At 43.5% G+C, this 19552-nt stretch overlaps 1 protein-coding gene across 5 annotated transcripts in view; it reads left to right on the plus strand.

The window, feature by feature from the left end:
- mgat3b (beta-1,4-mannosyl-glycoprotein 4-beta-N-acetylglucosaminyltransferase b) overlaps positions 1-19552 on the plus strand; it is a 76358-nt gene that overhangs the window by 44313 nt on the left and 12493 nt on the right. For 4 of the 5 annotated variants that reach the window (XM_084378668.1, XM_084378669.1, XM_084378670.1 and 1 more), the window contains exons 2-4: positions 14061-14517; positions 16677-17344; positions 19186-19468. In XM_084378668.1, coding sequence (XP_084234794.1) covers positions 14062-14517; positions 16677-17344; positions 19186-19468 — 1407 coding nt within the window. In that variant the 5' untranslated portion in view covers position 14061. Of the gene's footprint in view, positions 1-3466; positions 3520-14060; positions 14518-16676; positions 17345-19185; positions 19469-19552 lie in introns of those variants that run through there. The other variant, XM_084378667.1, reaches the window with a different exon arrangement.

Genomic DNA, 19552 nt, shown 5'->3' on the forward strand with positions numbered 1-19552 from the left:
CTGGCAAACAAACAGTTTTTGACTGCAGTGGAAAGGTTCGGAAAAACCAACAAATATGGTTTGAAGCAGAAAGTTCTGTTGGATAAATACATAATGTGAATTTTGGAAATGCTAGTGTAACCTCATCTTTATAATCCGATCTAACACTCACGATGAGGATATGTAATGGAGGAAGGATGCTTTGCAGGTTAACAATAACCTCTATTGTCTTGTGTGAGTTTTCATTATGGGCCAGTACCGATGTATCTGTGATGATGATCAGCCAGTTGAAATATCAGTCGGGCTCTGGTTATAAATGACACCTCAAGGCTTCTAACTATTCAGCAACCTAGACAACAGCTGTATTGTTTCTGCTGTGATAATTTGAGAAATTTGAGAATATAACACAAGTGACATCATTCGGGATCTCAGGTTGGACTTGGACAGTCCAGATTTTTAATAAAAAGCCTGCAGCAGCGTGGGCATTTAGGCAGCAATGGCCCAAAGTGACTAAAAGCTATATTTCGACCTCTGCGGCATCAATTTAACCTTTTTCCTCTTAAGTTTGAAGTGAATAATGTGCATTATTTGCCTTCAGTACAACTCCAGTCAGTGTTTTGGGGATGGGATAAACGGATGCAAAAAAATGGTCCTGGGCAAGAATCAAAGCTTAGTCATCGTGGCAAAGGCTGGTAAAGCTTAATTATGTAACAGGTTTAATACACAAACACAAGTGCTTTACATAACACGTCAAATGGAGAGACACAACATACAGTAAGATATTAAAAACGTGATTTCAAGGAAAAGGTAAAAACAGCAGGTAGTGCGTGGTATCAACTCGTGGTGGATGATGAGGTCGGCGTAACACGACGGAGAACGTGTACGTTTTGCTCATTCTGTATGTTCACAACATCTTCATTCGGTGAAATTCGCCGGGCTGCTGCTCACAGCTGCTCGAGGCCTCTGGAGAGGGAGCGTTAGATGGGGATGGATAGATGGGGAGAGACGGTGAAATGTACCGTGGAACACTTGTCTCCACCTTCAGTGCAGAGAGCGAACAGGGGGGAACGAGAGAGAGACCTCACGGACCGCCACGGAGCTGAATTATAGATGAGGTCGGAGGAATGGAGGCATTCCACCGGCTTTTCCCATCCTCCCACCTCAATCCACACACACACACACACACACACACACTAAATCACACCCAAACAATATTCCTCGCACGCACCAAATCTCTCAGAGGCAGCACACATTCACGCTGCAGCTCCAGCCCTCCACTTCCCAATATTCATGTACACCTAAAACCCTGGTTCTATCTGGACATACACACAGTTTCACACTCACACACACACTTTCTGGGGCCCTCACCATGCCTGCATTATTCAAACCCACTTAGCACGCTGGCTTTCTCCTGACATCTGACTCACCAAACCGGTGACCCATAAGCCCAGAGAATAAGAGCAGAATTCCCCGATTCTGCTGCAAAAGAGACGGGAGGAGAATATACTGTAGATGTTCTAGCGTAGGAAGCTGCAGTCCAGTCGCCAGGATGAAATCATGGCGGTTAACGCTACAGCAAACCACTGAGACGCTCACATTTGTACGTGTCACAGCCTACGTACCATATTGACATTTCTATGAAACGCCTGACTGACTGACATATCCGGAGCTTGAGGGGATGGTGGTGGAGTTACAGGCGAGGAGGCAGCCAGTGATGGCAGTTTGAGACTGTTTCAACATTTGTAAGCGTGACAACAGTGGATATTTTTAACAAGAACTCGGCACAGTTTCCCGTTGTGATTGTGGCGGATATATTTGACGGGTAGTCAAGCATCTCCAGCCGTCTTTCTGACGACTGAAAACAGGTATCTTAAGCCATAACATGATCTTTTCCTGACCCTTACCAAGTGGTTTTTGTGGACAAATGCTTATGGACACATAACTTTAAGGTATAAGTGAAAAGATACTGGATTTGTGTACGGCCATCTTCGATAATGGACACTGGCTGTTTAATTTTTGCATCCATTTGTATGTTTTAGTTTTCTTTCTTTTCTTTCTGGCTGAAAAGAGTCATAATTTAATACTTTTGATTGCACGTACAAACAAAAACTCAGTAATGATTAAAAGGTAAAAATGGAGAAGAGGAACTCATGTTCTGCCACTGGAGGAATAAGAGATGAAGAGCCAGTATTCAAATCTACTATTTTTGAGTCCTTAAAAGCAGCAAAATGCCACATTAAAGTTTTTAAAGTCACCTGATTTTTCAGATTTGACATTTATGGTCGCTTCTGTTCCAAAAGGCAAACAGGACAGCTATCAAACCCTTATTTTTGTACTGAGCAAGGCTACGGAGCATTCATCTAAAAGCAGCAGAGCGTCAGACTCATATAAAAACTACTTACCACAATTTCATACAATAAGTTTAATGTAGCTTAAGAGCCACAAATCAATCATATGGCAGTCAGCTAAGTGGATCCAGGGAAAGACACTAATGCACCGGCATTATGGGCATGAAAGTTGGAAGAGAGAGAAACTTTTTGCATATGCACTGAGTGAATAGCCTTCATCGGCATGAATGTGCTGCTATGTTTGAACACCTTATCCTGTGTAAACACACCGATGGGTGCATATCACAGCGTCAAAGTAAAATATGCTCAAAATGCTGGAACATTCAGGTCAAAGTCAATGTTTGGTTTGTGTTATTTATGGATGCTTTTATCTAACAAATCAGTCACAACATATGAAGACGGAGCTGACGAGCTTCATGTTATGTGGTGGCCAAAATGTAAGCCTTTGGTCATACGATGCACTCGGGCCTACAAATGCTACGTGGCACTCATCCAAAAGCGACAGCTCAAAGCATCACATACTGTATGTCGAGAACAGCTTAACACCATCAGAACCAACAGGTCAAACATGACTCAAAAGCCGCAGATCAAGCATGGCAGCCGGCCAGATGGATCCAGGAAAAAGACTCCGGTAAACATGCATTACGGGCACAGACGCCAAACAAACCTTTCCACAGAGAGCATGCAGTGTGCGCTGTGTGAACAGCTATAATTGGCATGAACGGGCGGCCATGCTTGGATATCCATTGCTAAATACATCCATACATCCCCCCCCCTCCCCTCCCCTGCTTTCCATCGGCATGAACTGTTCCTTTAATGCCACAGGAGGAACAGCAAGAAGAGCCAGCAAGGCTAAAGGGTATGTCTTGTTGATTCAACTTCAGTTGACTGTCAAAGTGTGTGTGCACACTCATGTGGCATGTTTGGAGAAGGAGGGGTAACATGTAAATGAGGAAGGGCAGCGATCCAGGTGACTGTTAACCAGGCAACCACCTATGAGAGAGTTGGCCGAGCAGAAACAACAGGGGGGAGTGCCGTCAGCCGTGCGTGGCGAGAGATTTACTCTTATTCTCTGGTATTGGGAGGATCAGTTCCATTAAACTTTATGGCGCAAGCGTTTTTTACTCTGTAACTCGTCCATCTCTGGAGGTAGTTGCTGCCTTGTGGATCAAGATTTAATGTACTTAAGAAAGTAAGTTTTTTTTTGTCATATTCAGTTAGTTTCAATTTCATGCGGTGTTTGTTTATCGGATTAGCGATTTGCACTCTTCAAATGGATTTTGGAACAAAAGCCCTCCAAGAAAAACAAAGTCTGTAGAAAAGTGTTAATGAGATTTCAGGTTTTAGCCTGTGTTACAGTTAAATACCTCTGGCTGCAGCTGATGATTATCTTGATTGTGGATTAGACATTTATTTCTTTCATTAACTGATTAGTCATTTTGTCTTCAAGAAGTCAGAAATAATTACAAATGCCCCAAACTGTATTATTTTAAAAGGCAATCAGCTCCACAAAGATATTCACCATAGAAGTGAGCGCTGATAAAAGCATGTTGAGCTCGCAGTAATGATCTGAGGAATACTGCATGACTAACATTAAATAAATACAGGTGCTTCCATAATGGCCACCATCTGCTTGGCAACACAATTTTCCATTTATTAGGCTTTATCTGTGTTTAATCCTGAGCTGAGGTGAAGGAGACGGACTTTAAAAAGTGTGCTAAACTGTGACCTGATCTGCATCAACCCGACACCTTTTATATACTGTGGGTTTTCGATTACAGAGCTATTCTGTTTCTGACCTTCAGCACATAAAGGGATATGACATTACGGGCTGTCACTGTGGATGTACACATCCCTATTGTGTCCTCACCCGCGTATCATCCTCCACCTGACGCTCACACTCTTTTGTCAGTGAAACACATGAAGACAATTGCTTTATATTTCAAATATGCCGCAGAAGTCCCCGACCGGTTTGTTGCTTCACGTCTCGTAAACAAAAGGTGCCCTGTTAAAGTTTGTGGGTCATGTTAAGGTGGGGTCGTCTTGTTGAACACAGAGCAATTACAAGTTGGTTTCTTTTGTTCCAGAGCCGCTTAAAAGACGCTTTAATTGGGCCAAACTTGTGATCGTCTGGTCGGAAGTTTGTCTCACTAGCTGCCGCTGCGCCCAAGGTGCTTTGTTTCGTTTTCGATATCCCCCCAGGGTGCTTGTTAGGTGAGGTCAACGGACTGGTCAGTGGACTGTGGGTGGTGCTGAATAAGCCGAGAGAGACTTTGTAGTTCAGATGAGACGATACCAAAGCCTTTCCCATGTGGAAAAGATGTTTGTGTGTTTTCTTTGTGCTGAAAGAGAAGAAAAAAGGGGGATTTAGTCGAGGCGGCTATAGAGCATCATCACACATACACACACACACACACACACACACACACACACACACAGAGCAAAGCTTCACTGCCTTGAGTTCTTATAAAACAAAGGCCTTTAAGCACGTCGGAGAGGTGCTGCATCATTTGTCATTCCACCTATGAAACACTTTTGCTGGCGTGGCAACATTTTTTAAAGCCAGCATGTGCAAGATTGTGTGTCTGGCTCCGTGTGCGTAAACACTTATATACACAACACTATATCTGCACATACTGTGGTTGTGTACTCTTGCTGTAGTTGAGTCCACGGCTGAAAATTGAATCCCAGTCCCGACTGATAGTTGTGTTTGTGTAACAAGGCCTAAATAGCGTGCCGTATATCAAGTGTAGGATTAGTCGCCTTCTGTCGGTAGATACATGAAGATGGTGGCTGATTTTGGCAAGTTCATGAAAGAAATACTTGTCTGTCCGCAGTTAATTGAAATCTTACCAAAAAGCCTCACAAATAAATATAGCAACCATTAAAATGCTAAACTGGTCATACATTGTGAAACTGAGCACATGGCAACCAAGCTAGCTGTTCTAGTTCTTAGTCTGAGAAAAAAAAACATGAGTGTTCCTGTCCAGACAATAGATGGCAGCACAGAAATAGACACGGCCTCCCACCCATCATTCCTCCACCCAACACAAACAACAGAGTCAAAGGAAGGGTTGCTTAACTGGCTGGTTTCAGTGGTGTCTGGCTGACCTCTGTGGCGACAAATATCAAAACCTATATACCGCTGAAACGCACGGTACCAAATGTTTATTCAAGTCAATCATTCATGTGGTAAAGGTTTTGTAACGAAGGCTTTTTTCAGATCTAAAAATACCGTGTTTTTTTTAAAGGGCTCACTTGGTCCTAAATTATATTCAACCAGATTTCACGCCCCCAAAATTTCCCTGTTGCAAGAGGAGACTGATCACGGTAATTTACAGTTAATGAGGTCCTTATTTGACACTGACAGCTCACAACATGCTCTCTGTTGCACAGGGGATGAGAAAAATGGGAAGGAGATGCAAATTAGATCCTAATGAGGAGCTGGATTTGTACAGAAACTTTAGAGTGTTTGCACTAAGAGGTTTTTTTTGGTCTAATTTTCCAGATTTTAGTAAAGTTTGCGCTTTTTTTGTTTTAAATCAGATTTCTGCCTCTCGTTTAAAACAAAAATCGAACCGATGTGTGCACTGATATGTTTTGTTTTCAATTAGGAGACACACATTATGCACAATGATGCAATTTGCCCCTCGTTAAGCCTCTGTAGCCATGACGACAGACAGAACCCCCCCTCCTCCTTTGTCTGCGAGCCCCAAATTCAAGGACCAACCAAGTTCAATGTGAAATTGGTTCAGCGGGTCAGCAGTGGCAGCACACACTCACACACACACACACACACACACACACACACACACACACACACACACACACGGTCAGACTGATGCAATTAGAAGGAGTTCAGTGCGAGTGCTCCTGGCACGTACGTTCTCTCTGCGGTTGTTTATCACTCCGATCGGCCTCCCTGTCTCCAAACCAAATGTTTGGGCTGCGTTCGTCAAACCGGCGGTCTGGGCTTTTCTAAACTCTCCAAGGGTGCATGTCCAGTCCCAAAACCTTTTGAAAAAATTCCCACAGAGCCAGAGTTAAGGGGCGGAGGAAGAAAAAGGAGAGTAGGGAGTTTTTGTCTGGGAGGAGCGATGTGAAAGTATATGACTAAACTGATAAGATAAACAAAGTGTTGTAGGGGAGAGGAGCCATCGCTCCGCCCTCCACCTCCTCTGATATCACACTGTCCTCAAATAAAGAGCTTTCAGTTGGATAAACACAGGAACTCGAGCCGGCCTGGATGAAAACACACAGAAAGTAGTTTTTTGAAAATGTCCTCTTCCTTCAGTTCAATGCAGTCCAGACCTGAACACATGCCTAGTTTTGATTGGCTGGATATCACCGTACAGACGGGTGAGGGGTGTTGCCCTGCTCAGATCTTAAAAAGCTTTTAATAGACTGGTTTGTCCTGAAGTGCTGTTTCTGACAGCAGGTAGGAATGAAAGGACATGAAACACAGGTTTATCTCTTATCTGATGGTAAGATTAACAGCTACACACTAAAGGAGCTCTCAAAGCAAATGCACAGTCTATTAATGAATGTAAAATTCATTAATTCAGGAAGTAAATGCATTGAAAATCTATACGGAGGACATAAATAACTATTTTCATATTGTTTAAGTTGTTGGCTCCAGATCCATCGCCCGTCACTGGTTTGACCACATTTTGTGCATACCCTTGAGAGGTCCCTTGATTGTGTATGATGGATGTCAACATGTGACATCTTACCAGAGCACTGTGCCAAAAAGCATGATAAGTGACTTACTTGGAAAACGCTTCAGTGTAAATCATGCAACCGAGTTTACCTCGGCGCGAGGTTTGATGCTGCCAACCCATCATATGTTCACTAGGTCATTATTTGTAAAAACAAATTTAATTTCCCATTTTTTGCTGAACAGATGAAATCACCACATTACTTTTACAAAGGAAGTTCAGTTTCTACTTGTTGTAGGGAGTATTACTGCACAAAATGGGACTCAGGCTGGCAAAACAACGTGAAGTCAGAGACTGTTGAGACCTGTCTACTACTACAACATCTCAGATCAAGTTTTTGCACTCGATGGGCTGACTTTGGTCTGAGCCGACAGAGTGCAGGACTACAGCTGGACGACCACATCATCATCACCGTCTTGTTGCTGCTTAGACTCACCCTGACGCAGATTCAGAAGATGCACTACGTGTTTATGTGTGTCTGTGTATTAATACCTGTTTATATGGTCTGCGTTTGTGTAGCATGAAGGTGTTTGCAAACTTTCATTTCGTTATACAACCCTGTGTTGTATGACGACGAATGAATTATCTTGTACCTTGTACCTTACAGTATGTGGCTTTACAAAGTCTGATAAAAAATTAACCTGATGCTGACAACCATGATGTTATCAGGGTTTTATTACCTCCGGCTTGGACACTAGACAGAAAACCTCTGCTACAAACTGGGGCATGAAGTTTGAAAGACATGGGCGTCCAGTGAAAAAGGTCATTTTTTGACAATTCCTTTGTCCCGTGCATGTCACACAACTTTGTTGAAGAGCAACACAAAATCACTTAACCATCCCCCGTTGAGCCGTCCCTGTCATCAATCCAGTGATGCTCTTTTGGCCAGGTATTCTGCTTTGCACTTTGTACTCAACAGGTTAGTCAGGTGTTTCAGCCTCGTCCTTTTTCCAACTAAATGCCGTGTCCTGTAATCTCAAAACTGTTGCTTATTAAAACATGTAGCAGATTGCAGATTAATTAGATGCAAATAGATAAAAAATAATAATTGCTGCCAGATATCTTTGGCACTGTCACTTTTTTAATTATACGCTCTCCCTGCAAAAATCAACAATAGAAAGAATAGAGGAAGGGAGAGGGTGGAGGCAGGTAAGATGCAAAACCAGTGACGGTTAGATCCATGCATTTAAACTGCCTTTATCCTCCAACTAGGCCGATAGTGTATTTGACCATGTAAATTTCAATTGTTTCCTTTTATGGGGGCTACGGGTCGGTGGACACTCTTATGTCACATGTAGAACTCCACCCTGTGCATAACCTGGCAGGCAGTATCGCAGTGGAAAGGTTTGCCACAAGACTGACAATGGCTGGTGACGTGAGCACAGTGGAATAAGTTGGACTCTCATGGCTTGGCTTCGAGGTTCCATGGCAACAATCAGTTGACAGAAAAATGCGGCTCCACTTGTAAGTGCTTTTGAATACGCTTTGGTGACGGGCTCATTACATTTGGTAAATTGTTTGGTCAATAATCCATCTTCTTTCTTGCTATTCAAAACTTTTCAGTACTGAATGAACGTTTTCTCCAAAAGTTTGAACCTTGTGTATTTATGCATGTTGAAAGGTGGTTGGTGCTTTGTTCCTTGATGATTCAGCTGTTCTGAAGCTAAACCTTCCAGTTATGTTTTAACGCTCAACAAACACTCACAGCAGTAAAACTACTATTCGTTGCCGAGACCAGTTTTGAAAGTGGAGCTGAGCTGGAAGGTGAAGCTTTTCGTTTGTCAGTCGATCTACATCCCAACCCTCACCCGTGTTCATGAGCTTTGGGCAGTGACCAAAAGAATGAGTCCGCTGATACAAGTGGCTCAGCCTTAGAGATAGGATGCGGAGCTCAGACATCTGGAGGGAGCTCAAAGTAGAGCTGCTGCTTCTTTGCATTGAAAGGAGCCGGCTGAGGTGGTTCGGGCAACTGATTAGGATGCCTCCCGGGCACCTCCCTTTGGAGGTTTTCTTGGCATGACCAACTGGAAGTGCAACATCTGGCTCGGGAACGCCTCCGGAGTCCCCCAGGAGGAGCTGGAAAGTGTCGCTAGGGAGAAGGGCGTCTGGAATAACCTGACCCAACCCCAGATAAGATGAAGAGGATGGACGGATGATTGAATAAACTCACATTTTGTCCTTTGTTGTTGTTGTTATCTGCAACGTTGAGGAAAGCGGTTGTCTTTGCAACAGTGGCACCAACAATCATTCCACTTGGTGATGCTCGGGGGCAAAAGTTGTCTGTTGACACTTTAAAGCATAAAACTTAGGATAGTAAACGCCTTCCAGGAGTTTGAGAACTGCCTTGCAATGGCAGTTTATATGAACATTGTGTCTTTTACTATTTAAAAACATATTTCGTGCACTATTCTGCAACTCTTCTTTGGGTCATGCCCAGATCTGACATGCAGCATCCGTGCATTTTTGGTAAAACAGAAAGAAAACCTCTTTCACTTTGCTCTCCGTCACTGTTTCTTTCAATTTCTCCGTGCGAGAGACGAGACTTTGATTCACCCCTCGCTTCCGCCTCTTTGTCTTTTCACTGCGAGCTGTGGGGGAGACGGAGAAGAGTGGAGTGACAGAGGGAGCAAATGTGAGGGGGAATTGAAGATGACAGATAATCGTGGGGAAGTGAAAGGATGTGGCAGTGGAAGATGAGGTGGCGCAGTGCCTCAGTGATACACCAAACACCACCAGCTTCCACCTCATCTCCGCTTTTCCTTTGTCTTCTTTTCTCCCTTCTGCTCCCATCTCCTCATCCCTCTCATCCTCTCCGCTCCCATGAATGATTTGTGTTCATGTCAACTGAGGTATTATGTATGCTTCATTTATATTTTGCAAAAGCAGCATAGCATCTCGGAAAAGAAAATGGAGTAGTTACACAACGTGAAATTGTCTCTTTCCGTAGATGGTTGCATATTTGTGCCAGTGCTGCAGTATTAGGGCTGGTTGAGTGAAAACACGGGGAGCGTGGGACAGATTTCCTTCCCACAACATGACCTGAAAAGAGCACCAGAATCTCAAAGACTGCTTGGATCTTCAATTTTGAAAAAAAAAAAAGGTATGGGGGGAAAAATGCCATCTCGACCGATATAATTTATTACTTCATCGTCACCAGTGCTCCTCTTTGTTTGTGTGCTAATTCTGTGTTAGTTAGGATCCCTCTAAAACTTAGTGGCTGATTAACTAAGCCAGCTAATGTTACAGCTCAGCCGAGGAGGAAACCGTCAATGTTTACATCCCACGCTGTCACAAACACCAGCCTCTCTTCAAATGGCTGTCAGCTGAAGTTTGATAGAGAGAAAATAGTTCCACCATGAAACTGCTCACAACAACATCTGCGGATCATCTCAAGTAACCGGGTCATGATTTCGAGGAAGAGACATCGGTGTTAGGTTTTTTAAATGTATGCTTGTATGTGCCGAGTGCCATCTTGTTCCATCATATTTGGGGGTGAACTTTCCCTTTTAAAAACACAAATGAAACTTGACTTCAGTTGGACATAATCTGTTTGATTTGGACTGACGTGAGATCCTCCCGTTAGTCTGCCAACAGATTAATTTTAAATCAGTCTGACAGCAGCCAATGAGGCTTTGTGAACAAGGGAGACGTGTGATTGGCAGTGCAGAGCAAACCAAAGTTTGGGACTTGATTTGGTCTTTCATTTGAAACTTGACTTACCTGACTTGACTCAGGACTTCATAGCCAAGACTTGTCCAAACTCAAGACTATAGACTGACATGATTCAACTCCAGTCAGGATCTTAATGCATCTGTCTTCAGCTGTTAGGATGAAACTATTTGAGCCTATAGTCTCAAAATGTTCTGTTAATGCAACACATGACTGTAAAATGCTTCATCCTCACAGAGTACCATCACTCTTCCTCCTCTCTTCTCCTCTCTGGCCTGACATTCGCTCCTCTAGGCACCAACTCATGCCTCATTCATTGCTATCCTCCCTCCACTGAACCACATCTCTCCACACCACCACCACCACCTCCCATCCCATCCCATCCTCTCCTCTTCCCCTTCGTCCTCCCCCATCTTCAGCCGGACCTCACTCCTCCCCTGCTCTTCTTCACACTCCACATCACTCTCCTCTTCCCGTTTCATATCCAGTAGTCAGGACCCTCAGGGTGGTGGAAGGGGTGGGTTGTGCTGAACAAGCTACTTCAGATTCATGCGATGCATTGCTGGGAGGTCACTGGCAGAGTTGGCTCTTTTTCTCCCCCCCTTAGCTCAGTGTTTTGTTTTTTCATTTCCCCTGCACATTGTATGCTTAATGTGCTCAGATGTCCAGCGTTTTGCGAAGATGGATTAGGGTACAATAATAAATCTTGCTGCGTAAGCATCGAGTGTCCCCGTTCCTTGACCCGGCACTGCCTGTGCCTGGCTGAAAAGGAAATCCCCATTCAAAGCCAAGACAGATGCTCATATTCAGAAGCTTTGAGTCCACTTTTATGCTCTATTGAGTCAATTTCTTTATTGTAACAGAAAGAAAATGTTGGTGAAACGGATCAGGCAGATGCTTACAAACAGGACTCGATAAGAACTGTCTGGTCCGTCTCACTCTATAGAAATCTCTCGTATCGTCCACACTCAGCAAGTCCTCCATGAGAAGCCAGACATCCGTGGAAATTCTGATTTCTCTTCTTTCAGTTCACTCTTTCCTCTGTCCTTTATCGCCCTCAATGAAAAGCTACAGGATGGAAATCAAATCGAATCATTTAATCAGCGCGATCATTAGCATAAATTATGTACAGCTGACTGGACAGAGCGAGGCCACAGCACCACCGAAAACAGGCCTTTGAGTCTCAGTGTGGCCAAATGTACTTGTAGGAACCAGTTTTTCAACATTTGTGGATTGAATACAACCTGAACTTTTACAGATTTGAGTTTAAGAGTTTGAGAGAGCAACAGTAGCTAACGTTCGTTCAGAAATGGAGTCGGCTACCGTAAAGTAACATCGTACAGCGCAACACAGAAGCTCCACACAGCCCCTTTCAAGTTGGCACGTGGTGATCGTGTTACAGGGCGAAATTAGCATTTAGAGTGATGTTTCAATCCAAATTATGAAGCTAGATCCAATATTCACTCTTGTTTTAGCTCGGTTTTGGTCTCCACCTTCTACTGAGGGAAATATTTGGCTCTTTAGCTCGTAAATACGTGCTTACATGCGCCAATTTGTTGCTGGGCTATCATCTACATGAATAATACACTGATGAGTGGTGAGTGAACCACAGTGGTGAAGCTGCAGGCTGCAAATACAAAAGAGTGAGATGGAAAAACGCTGAAAAGTAGAGAAATCACACTTAGCAGGGCTTAGTTTGTGCTGGGACAGGATCCAGGACCTCCCAGACTGGAACCAGCACCTATTTGATAGGATCTGCCACCTCCTTTATCTCTATCAAATACATTTTGTGTAATATTTAATGCTATCTACCCTGTCCTCCTCTTACAGCGTTTCCCACTTGAGATTGAAGTTGATTTTAAAGAGACGGAGGGAGCAGTCATGTCAAATAGCGTCGCCATGAAGCGTAATGGCTTTGACGTTGTGCACGAAACGTGAGCTGAGCTGTCATGTGGTTTATGCTTGATAGTGTCTACATTTTTTGGCACTGTGAACCGCACAAGTCAGTGGGCATTTGTGCCGTGAAATGATGGAATGAATGTGGTTAATTTAAGATGTGTGTGTCTAGGTGTGAGTCGGTGCGATGCCGTCCATAGAAATAGCAGCACTTTGTCTGTGTGCCGGCACCTTTTGATTTACAAATTAAGCGCTGGTTGAGGGAAACTTGTTTTACTGTCTGAAACATCAGAATTTTGCTGAATTAAGCTGAAATACCAGGCGCATGTAAGATCATCCATAATCAGATCAAGCTAACTCTGCTATCACTTTACATAGAACGATCTGCAATCTCTGCATCTAAAAATCAATTAAATCTTCTTAGTCCCAAACTTTTTTTTTACTTTTTATCCATTTTGTAATCAACCCTCAAAGGCTGATGCAACCAGTGGCAGCTAAAAAATGGCTATTGCTCCAAAATGTTTAGTAACTTTTGAACTGCTAATCCTATCCATATGATTTCTCAGGTTTTTTTAATGGTATCACACGTCTTTGTTTGGGCATTCAGGGGCTTTGTCACACTGTAGGTGATCACGCCATCACGTTCTGCAGCATTGATCTGTAAGGAAACTCGTGTAGTTTCTTCCTCTGGGCAAATGGGCAGAGGTTGTCGACAAGCTACTTATGTTTCTCTGAAAGTCAGTTGAAGTAACTTTAGCGTCTGTATCTTCTGGTGATTTGATAACCTTAATATTTACTCTCTAAATACAGGATTACACCCGTTTTTTCCCACTAGGATGATATTATAGTAAATGGCTGTAACTTGCTTAGGAAAGGTCAGATGTTGATAAAAGTATATCTTTAAAAAAAAAACACCAGTCAAAACTTTTTGGGTTTTCTGGTAAATTCATCCATTCTCAGACAAAGCAAATATAAAATTGGGACTCCAGACTGAATCAAAATGATTTATGGCTCTTGATGCTGAATGCTAGAAGAGAATAGGAAAATAAATAAATACAAGACAGTGAACAATTGTTCTCGGTCTTTGAGGATTAAAGGAGAAAACAACAGCCTGAGTGGAAAAACGCTGAATATTGTTGCACTCATTCTAGCTTGAAGGCTAAAATGCAGGTTCATGGCTCCGTGCACTTGAGTCTAACACTTTCCTCCTGTTATTTGGACTATTGCTCTCACCAAAGTAAAGGAGTGGTGATTGATTTTGTGTGTGTGTTTGTGTGAGTGTGGGTGTGTGTGTGTGTGTGCTGTTGGACAACCCCGAGGACATTACTTTTAAGTTAATTGTGCTTCGCTCACAGAGGTGCAGATGAGAATAAAGAGATTATTTCACAACGGAAATTGTTTTCTGATGTTATTAGTCGGACTCATGTTTCTTCATTTCCTCTCTTTCCAGGATGAAAATGCGGCGGCACAGGGTGTTCTTGCTGTGCACGGTGGGCCTGTGCGTCATCTCCTTCCTCCACTACTACAAGGCCCTCCACTACGTCTCCCTGCTGCGTGAGCTCTCCGCCCCGTACCCCAACATCAAGTCCTTCATCATGGTCACCGGCTTCTTCTGGAGGGAGAAGGGCGCGGCCGCCACCCCGCTCAGCCCCGCCTCCCCCGAAGAGGCTCCTCCCCTACCTGTTCTCCGGCAGCCGGACAGCAAAGCCAGAGCCCTGCCGGGCTCTTTGGGAGGCGGGGGAGGCGGAGGAGGAGGAGGGTTGGGTCTGGGGATTGGAGGGGTCATGGTCGGAGGCGCTGGAATCATTGGCAGCGCAGGGTTGGAGATGAGGTTGAGGGAGGAGCCAGCGCCCCCTCACCCTTGGGAGAAACCGGAGGAGAACCAGCGAGGAGACAGTCCAAATGAGGTGACACCAGTAAACTTTTATGACAGTATATTAAGCCACCAGTAAGTGCAGTACAACAACCCTGCAATAAAAATGTTTTTTTTATAGAGACCGCCTTCTTTAGTTGTCATAAGCTTTCTAATACGGTGGTGTTGTTGTATTGGATTTTCCCCCTAACAAGATCTCGCAACGCTGTGAAACACTACTTACATTTTCTGTTTTCTTACATTGTAAAGCTCCAAGCCCAAATTGGTTCTTTTTGTCAGGCGCCGAGGAATCGCTCAGCACCTGACGCTCCGTCACTGTTGAACAACGACCGCTCTGAAAAAGCCAATTTCGGCTAAAGACATTGTGATTTTTTTTCCCAGCGTTACTAAAAAAGCAATTTTTACACGTAGCGTTCTGCAGTTTTGGGAGGCAGAAATCACACTTAGTTGTTTGGACTGCGTGGAGAAGGACGTGTGCGTTTTGCTCACCGATTGTATTCTGAGTGGAAAATATCGTACAGACCTTACAACACATTTTTATTGATTTACTCTTTAGGATGACAAAAGATTGATAAGGTATAACCATTCAACACATCAGAAGATACAGTGTCAGTATCCGCTTAAAAATATGCACTTCACAACGTAAGAGCTCAGACTTGTTGAACTTGATGAACCCTTATCTGAGCTCGCCAGATCTGTAACAGCCTTCCAGTAGGACAACAAAGCAGTGCAGAAGGAATCATAATCTCCATTGTGTCGTCAAAGAATAAAAGGTTGATTAAGAAAAAAAAGATAACATTGTGCTGAAATTAACCCATTTTAGATCACATCCAAAATCAATCTCTTTGTATTTTTATATCAAAATCCAGTCGTGTCTTCGTCCTGTGAAACAAAATGTCGCGTGTGCTTACGTAAGCTCACCTCCAGTCACTCGGGTCCTTTGTGATCGCACTAAGCACACTTCCTGTTACACATCTGTCACCTGCAGGAAGACAATGATAAATCTTCATGAACTTTGTGATATGCGTCATTTTATTTAAGACATCTACAAATTAGTTTTGATAAATCAAAATCTGCATTTTAAAAGGACAGGAGAAAACGGAAAAAGACATCAAGAGTACATATGTTGTTGGCTTTTAAAACCTTCTTGAGGTCATTCTCATGTTATATGACATCCCACGTGATCGATCTTTTATCTTATCCGGCTATTACCCTATTTTGTTACTGTGTTTTACCATATCTATTACTCTGCCTCTTTATTGCCCAGTTGCTTGTTTTTTTTTTATCTCAGGCCATCTTTGAACATGTGCTCTTGTTAATATTTTTTTATTGCAATGTCTGGTTTAAGTCAAGACAAATATTAATAAAGCAACCTTAGTCTCAACCTTAATCACTTTGCAAATACATTTTCAACCTTCAGGTAGTTCCCACGCCCTTGTTGACAGAGGCTTTGAGACAAGAAAAACAAATGATTGCCCTGATTTTGATGTTACTCACCCAGTTACCTAGTTACACTGCAGTTTTAAAGATACTATATAACAAAAAGGTCCAAGGTCCAGTGTACACAGAAATACATTTCTAGGCAGTAGGAACTATAAAAAAAGCCGATCATCAAGACAGTTTTTGGCCAACACCATGATAAAATAAATAGAGGCAGAAATCTTTGCAGAAGGAACTCTAATAGTATAAGTAATCAGAACATGTAATAATAATATAACATGAAGTATAACTTTGGCTAGTGCTTGGCTGTATAACTATACCAGAGAGCAGATCCTATAAAACTGATGTAATGTTTTAATGTGATATTCGTCTTTAACTTCACTTGTCTTTGAGTTTTTGTATGTGTATGTATTTAATTTCTTTTTAAGTTTTTGCATTCTTTACGTTGAATTAAAAACACTTGTTGAATTGTACATATTAAACATGTTCTCAGGCCAACTCTGAGTTCAGTGGGATGCTTTGGATGGTATATAATAATTGGTACTTACTTCTTATGAGTCACCAAATTGGATCTCATTTGGTCTTCAGAGTGGGCAAATTTGGTATGAACTTGACAAGATAAGTGTGCAATGTCCCCAAGCTCTCAGCTCTCGATCCAAAGACACTGAACTGGAACTTTTCTCGTTGTTTGTTGCCATCTTTCAAATCGCTCTCAAGGTGCTAAACTACTTTCTTTTCCAATTTTCTGTCCAGGAAAGAGTTGAAGACCACTTGAAGCCACGGAACCCGAGCCACCCAGCCCAACCTGCCGGGCCTGACCTTCCAGAGGTCCCATTGGTGGCGAGAGACCACCATGTGGCGTTACATAGGGACACATTGCCAGACCCCTTGGAAATGATGGGAGACCTCCACACCCGCACTCACCAGCTTCAAGACGACAAAACCTCTTACTTTGTCCGAACCAAAGCTGGGGCCCTTTGCTTCAGGCAGGGGACGGAGGTGGCTACCCCAAAGGAGTACTCTGGGAAATCAGGGGGGTCTGTGGCCAATGGAGCTGGGGAAGGGGCTCGAGCTGTGGCTGCTGGGCAACGGAAACCACTGGAAGTACAGCAGCAGCCCTCCGTAGCGCCGAAAGCCAAGGTCAGAAGCAGGGGCAACGGGAAGCGGCTGGTCAAGTGTGTGTGTCGGCCGGGATGGCACGGACCTTACTGCGGGGTTCCCACCATGGTCTACCACTCCAACCTGCCCACCAAGGAGCGGCTGACGCCCAGAGAGACCCCGCGGAGGGTCATCAACGCCATCAACATTAACCACGAGTTTGACCTGCTGCATGCTCGCTTTAATGAGCTCGCCCAAGCCGTCGATCTGTTCCTCGTTTGTGAATCCAACTTTACTGCCTATGGAGAGAGACGGCCTCTGAGGTAAGACAGCATTGTTTTTTGGGAGATTACACATGCCATGCCTTTAAGGTCAAGGTGTGTTTAAGCGTTAATCCTCAACTGAGGTGCCGTGTGGCCATCGGCAGATGGTTTGTACCTGACAGAATGGCATTTTAAAATGGCATTCATGCTCAGCAAACGATTAAGATGGATTAAAGACGTAAAAGTGTGTGATATGGCGACAGGACTTGAAGCACAGCTCAGTGATGAGATAAACTCATTTAGTCATTTGCGAGGGACACGGTGCATTCTTTTGTTAGTTTGCATCCCATCTTTTTCATATCAGAGTTGTGTATTATACAATATTGATCATGTCATGGCAAGTCTTAGTTATTTGAGGTCACAGGAAAAGCTCCATTTACGCCCTATATTCACGTTCATTAGTACAAGATCCGAAAGTTGCAGAAAATTCCAGGTTTGTGCCAAATTGTGACACCGCCGATGCGTCGACTCGTTACCGTTGACAGCTTACAATCTTTGTTTACAGCCAACCTTCATGCTTCTCGACTATCAGTGTGCTGAATGAAAATTACAGTGAAGTTCCTTTGGCAACAACATGAAATGCCTCGGGAGCAATTTTACAGCAGATTATGACAAGAGCGACACGATCGACTCTGCATGGAGCCTTGGAGGGAGAGATTGGTGTGTTCAGTCATCGGATGTGACACTGCATGAAAGCAGCTACATTCAGTGAACAATCTCTTTGGCTATGCATTTCTCCAGGTTAATTGAGTTGTTCATCCAGTCACGTTGGTGTATGGACAGTGGGCTGTTTGACTGAAAGGTGTCATTTGTCGAACAAGGACCTTTGTCGCCTGTTATTCTTTATCTCTGGTGCAACATAATGCATTTTCCCACAGTTTAGATGTATTTGTTCTACTGCACCAGGCAACATTGGTTTCCATTCTGTTCTCTGCAGTATGAAATATCAATCAAGCAGGCTTTTGAAGCATGCTTGTGTTGTGTAATCCATGAAATATCTGTTAATTTTCTGACAAAGTCACTTTATTGTTTCATGGTTATGCAGTTTAAAGGAAAAGTTTGGTCATTATGGGCTCACCACTATGCCAGTAGAAAGTCGGTGATGTTTCTTAGTCCACAGAACATTTCTGGAGCTTCAAAGCAAAACAGCGTTGCAGCGTTCTTGGAAGTAGATGGAGACTTGTTTTAAAATGGAAGAAAACAACCCCCTGCCAAAAAAAACATTAAATGGCACCAGTGAACCAGTCCAGCATAATCCAAGTGGATTTGTATCATTTACACCCTTCAGACAAAATCTTCTCTGTAGCCGTTAAGCTACAAGCATTGGTGCACACACTGCCTGAAGTGGGTGCACAATGTAATTTCAAATCAGTTTGAGTACTCGGGGCTTCCGAAGACTTGGATTACACCGGATGAGCCGCTAAAACCATTATATTTAGTTTTTTTTATTTGTTGTTTTACGTTTTAAAACAAGTCCCCATCTACTACAGTTGTTTAGGAGAATGCTGCAACGCATTGTAAGAGTTCAACAAATGTGTTCAGGTCCATTTCCATTTCCCTCCTACCGAAAGTCAACACACATGTGGACTGCATGAACCACATGTTTGTCGTTAATACATGAGTTTCCACATGCATGTGCTAGTAAAACATGAGATGCAAAACACTAATGGAAATATTGCTTCGTAGCACCACCAGTAAAACACTCCACATGGGAACTTTTAAATGCAGACTGATTCTGAAATGGCAATCTGATCTTGATACAATTTTATACAAAGTCATGGCACTGTATGTGTCTTTGCATAAAAGAATGGCACTAAATGGCATTCGTCATTTTTCTCCAGTTTCCTGCATCTCCTCCTCAACGGTACGTACGACTACGTACGTCACAAGATCCTCTACGTGTTCCTCGACCACTTCCCAGAGGGAGGCCGGCAGGACGGCTGGATCGCTGATGACTACCTGCGTACCTTCCTGACCCACAATGGCATGTCCAGGGTGGTGGGCGCGAGACCGGACGACGTCTTTGTCATCAATGACGCAGATGAAATCCCGGCGCTTGACGGCCTCCTTTTCCTCAAGCTGTTTGATGGCTGGACGGAGCCTTTCGCCATCCACATGCGCAAGGTAGCAACGATATGTCAGCTTGTGTGTGTAGTTAATCAAATGTTTTTCTCCAGGATGATTGTTGATGGATGCGTCATTCATGAA

The sequence above is a fragment of the Pagrus pagrus genome, assembly GCF_965226575.1.
Source record: "Pagrus pagrus genome assembly, chromosome: 2".
NCBI classification, from domain to species: Eukaryota; Metazoa; Chordata; class Actinopteri; order Spariformes; family Sparidae; genus Pagrus; species Pagrus pagrus.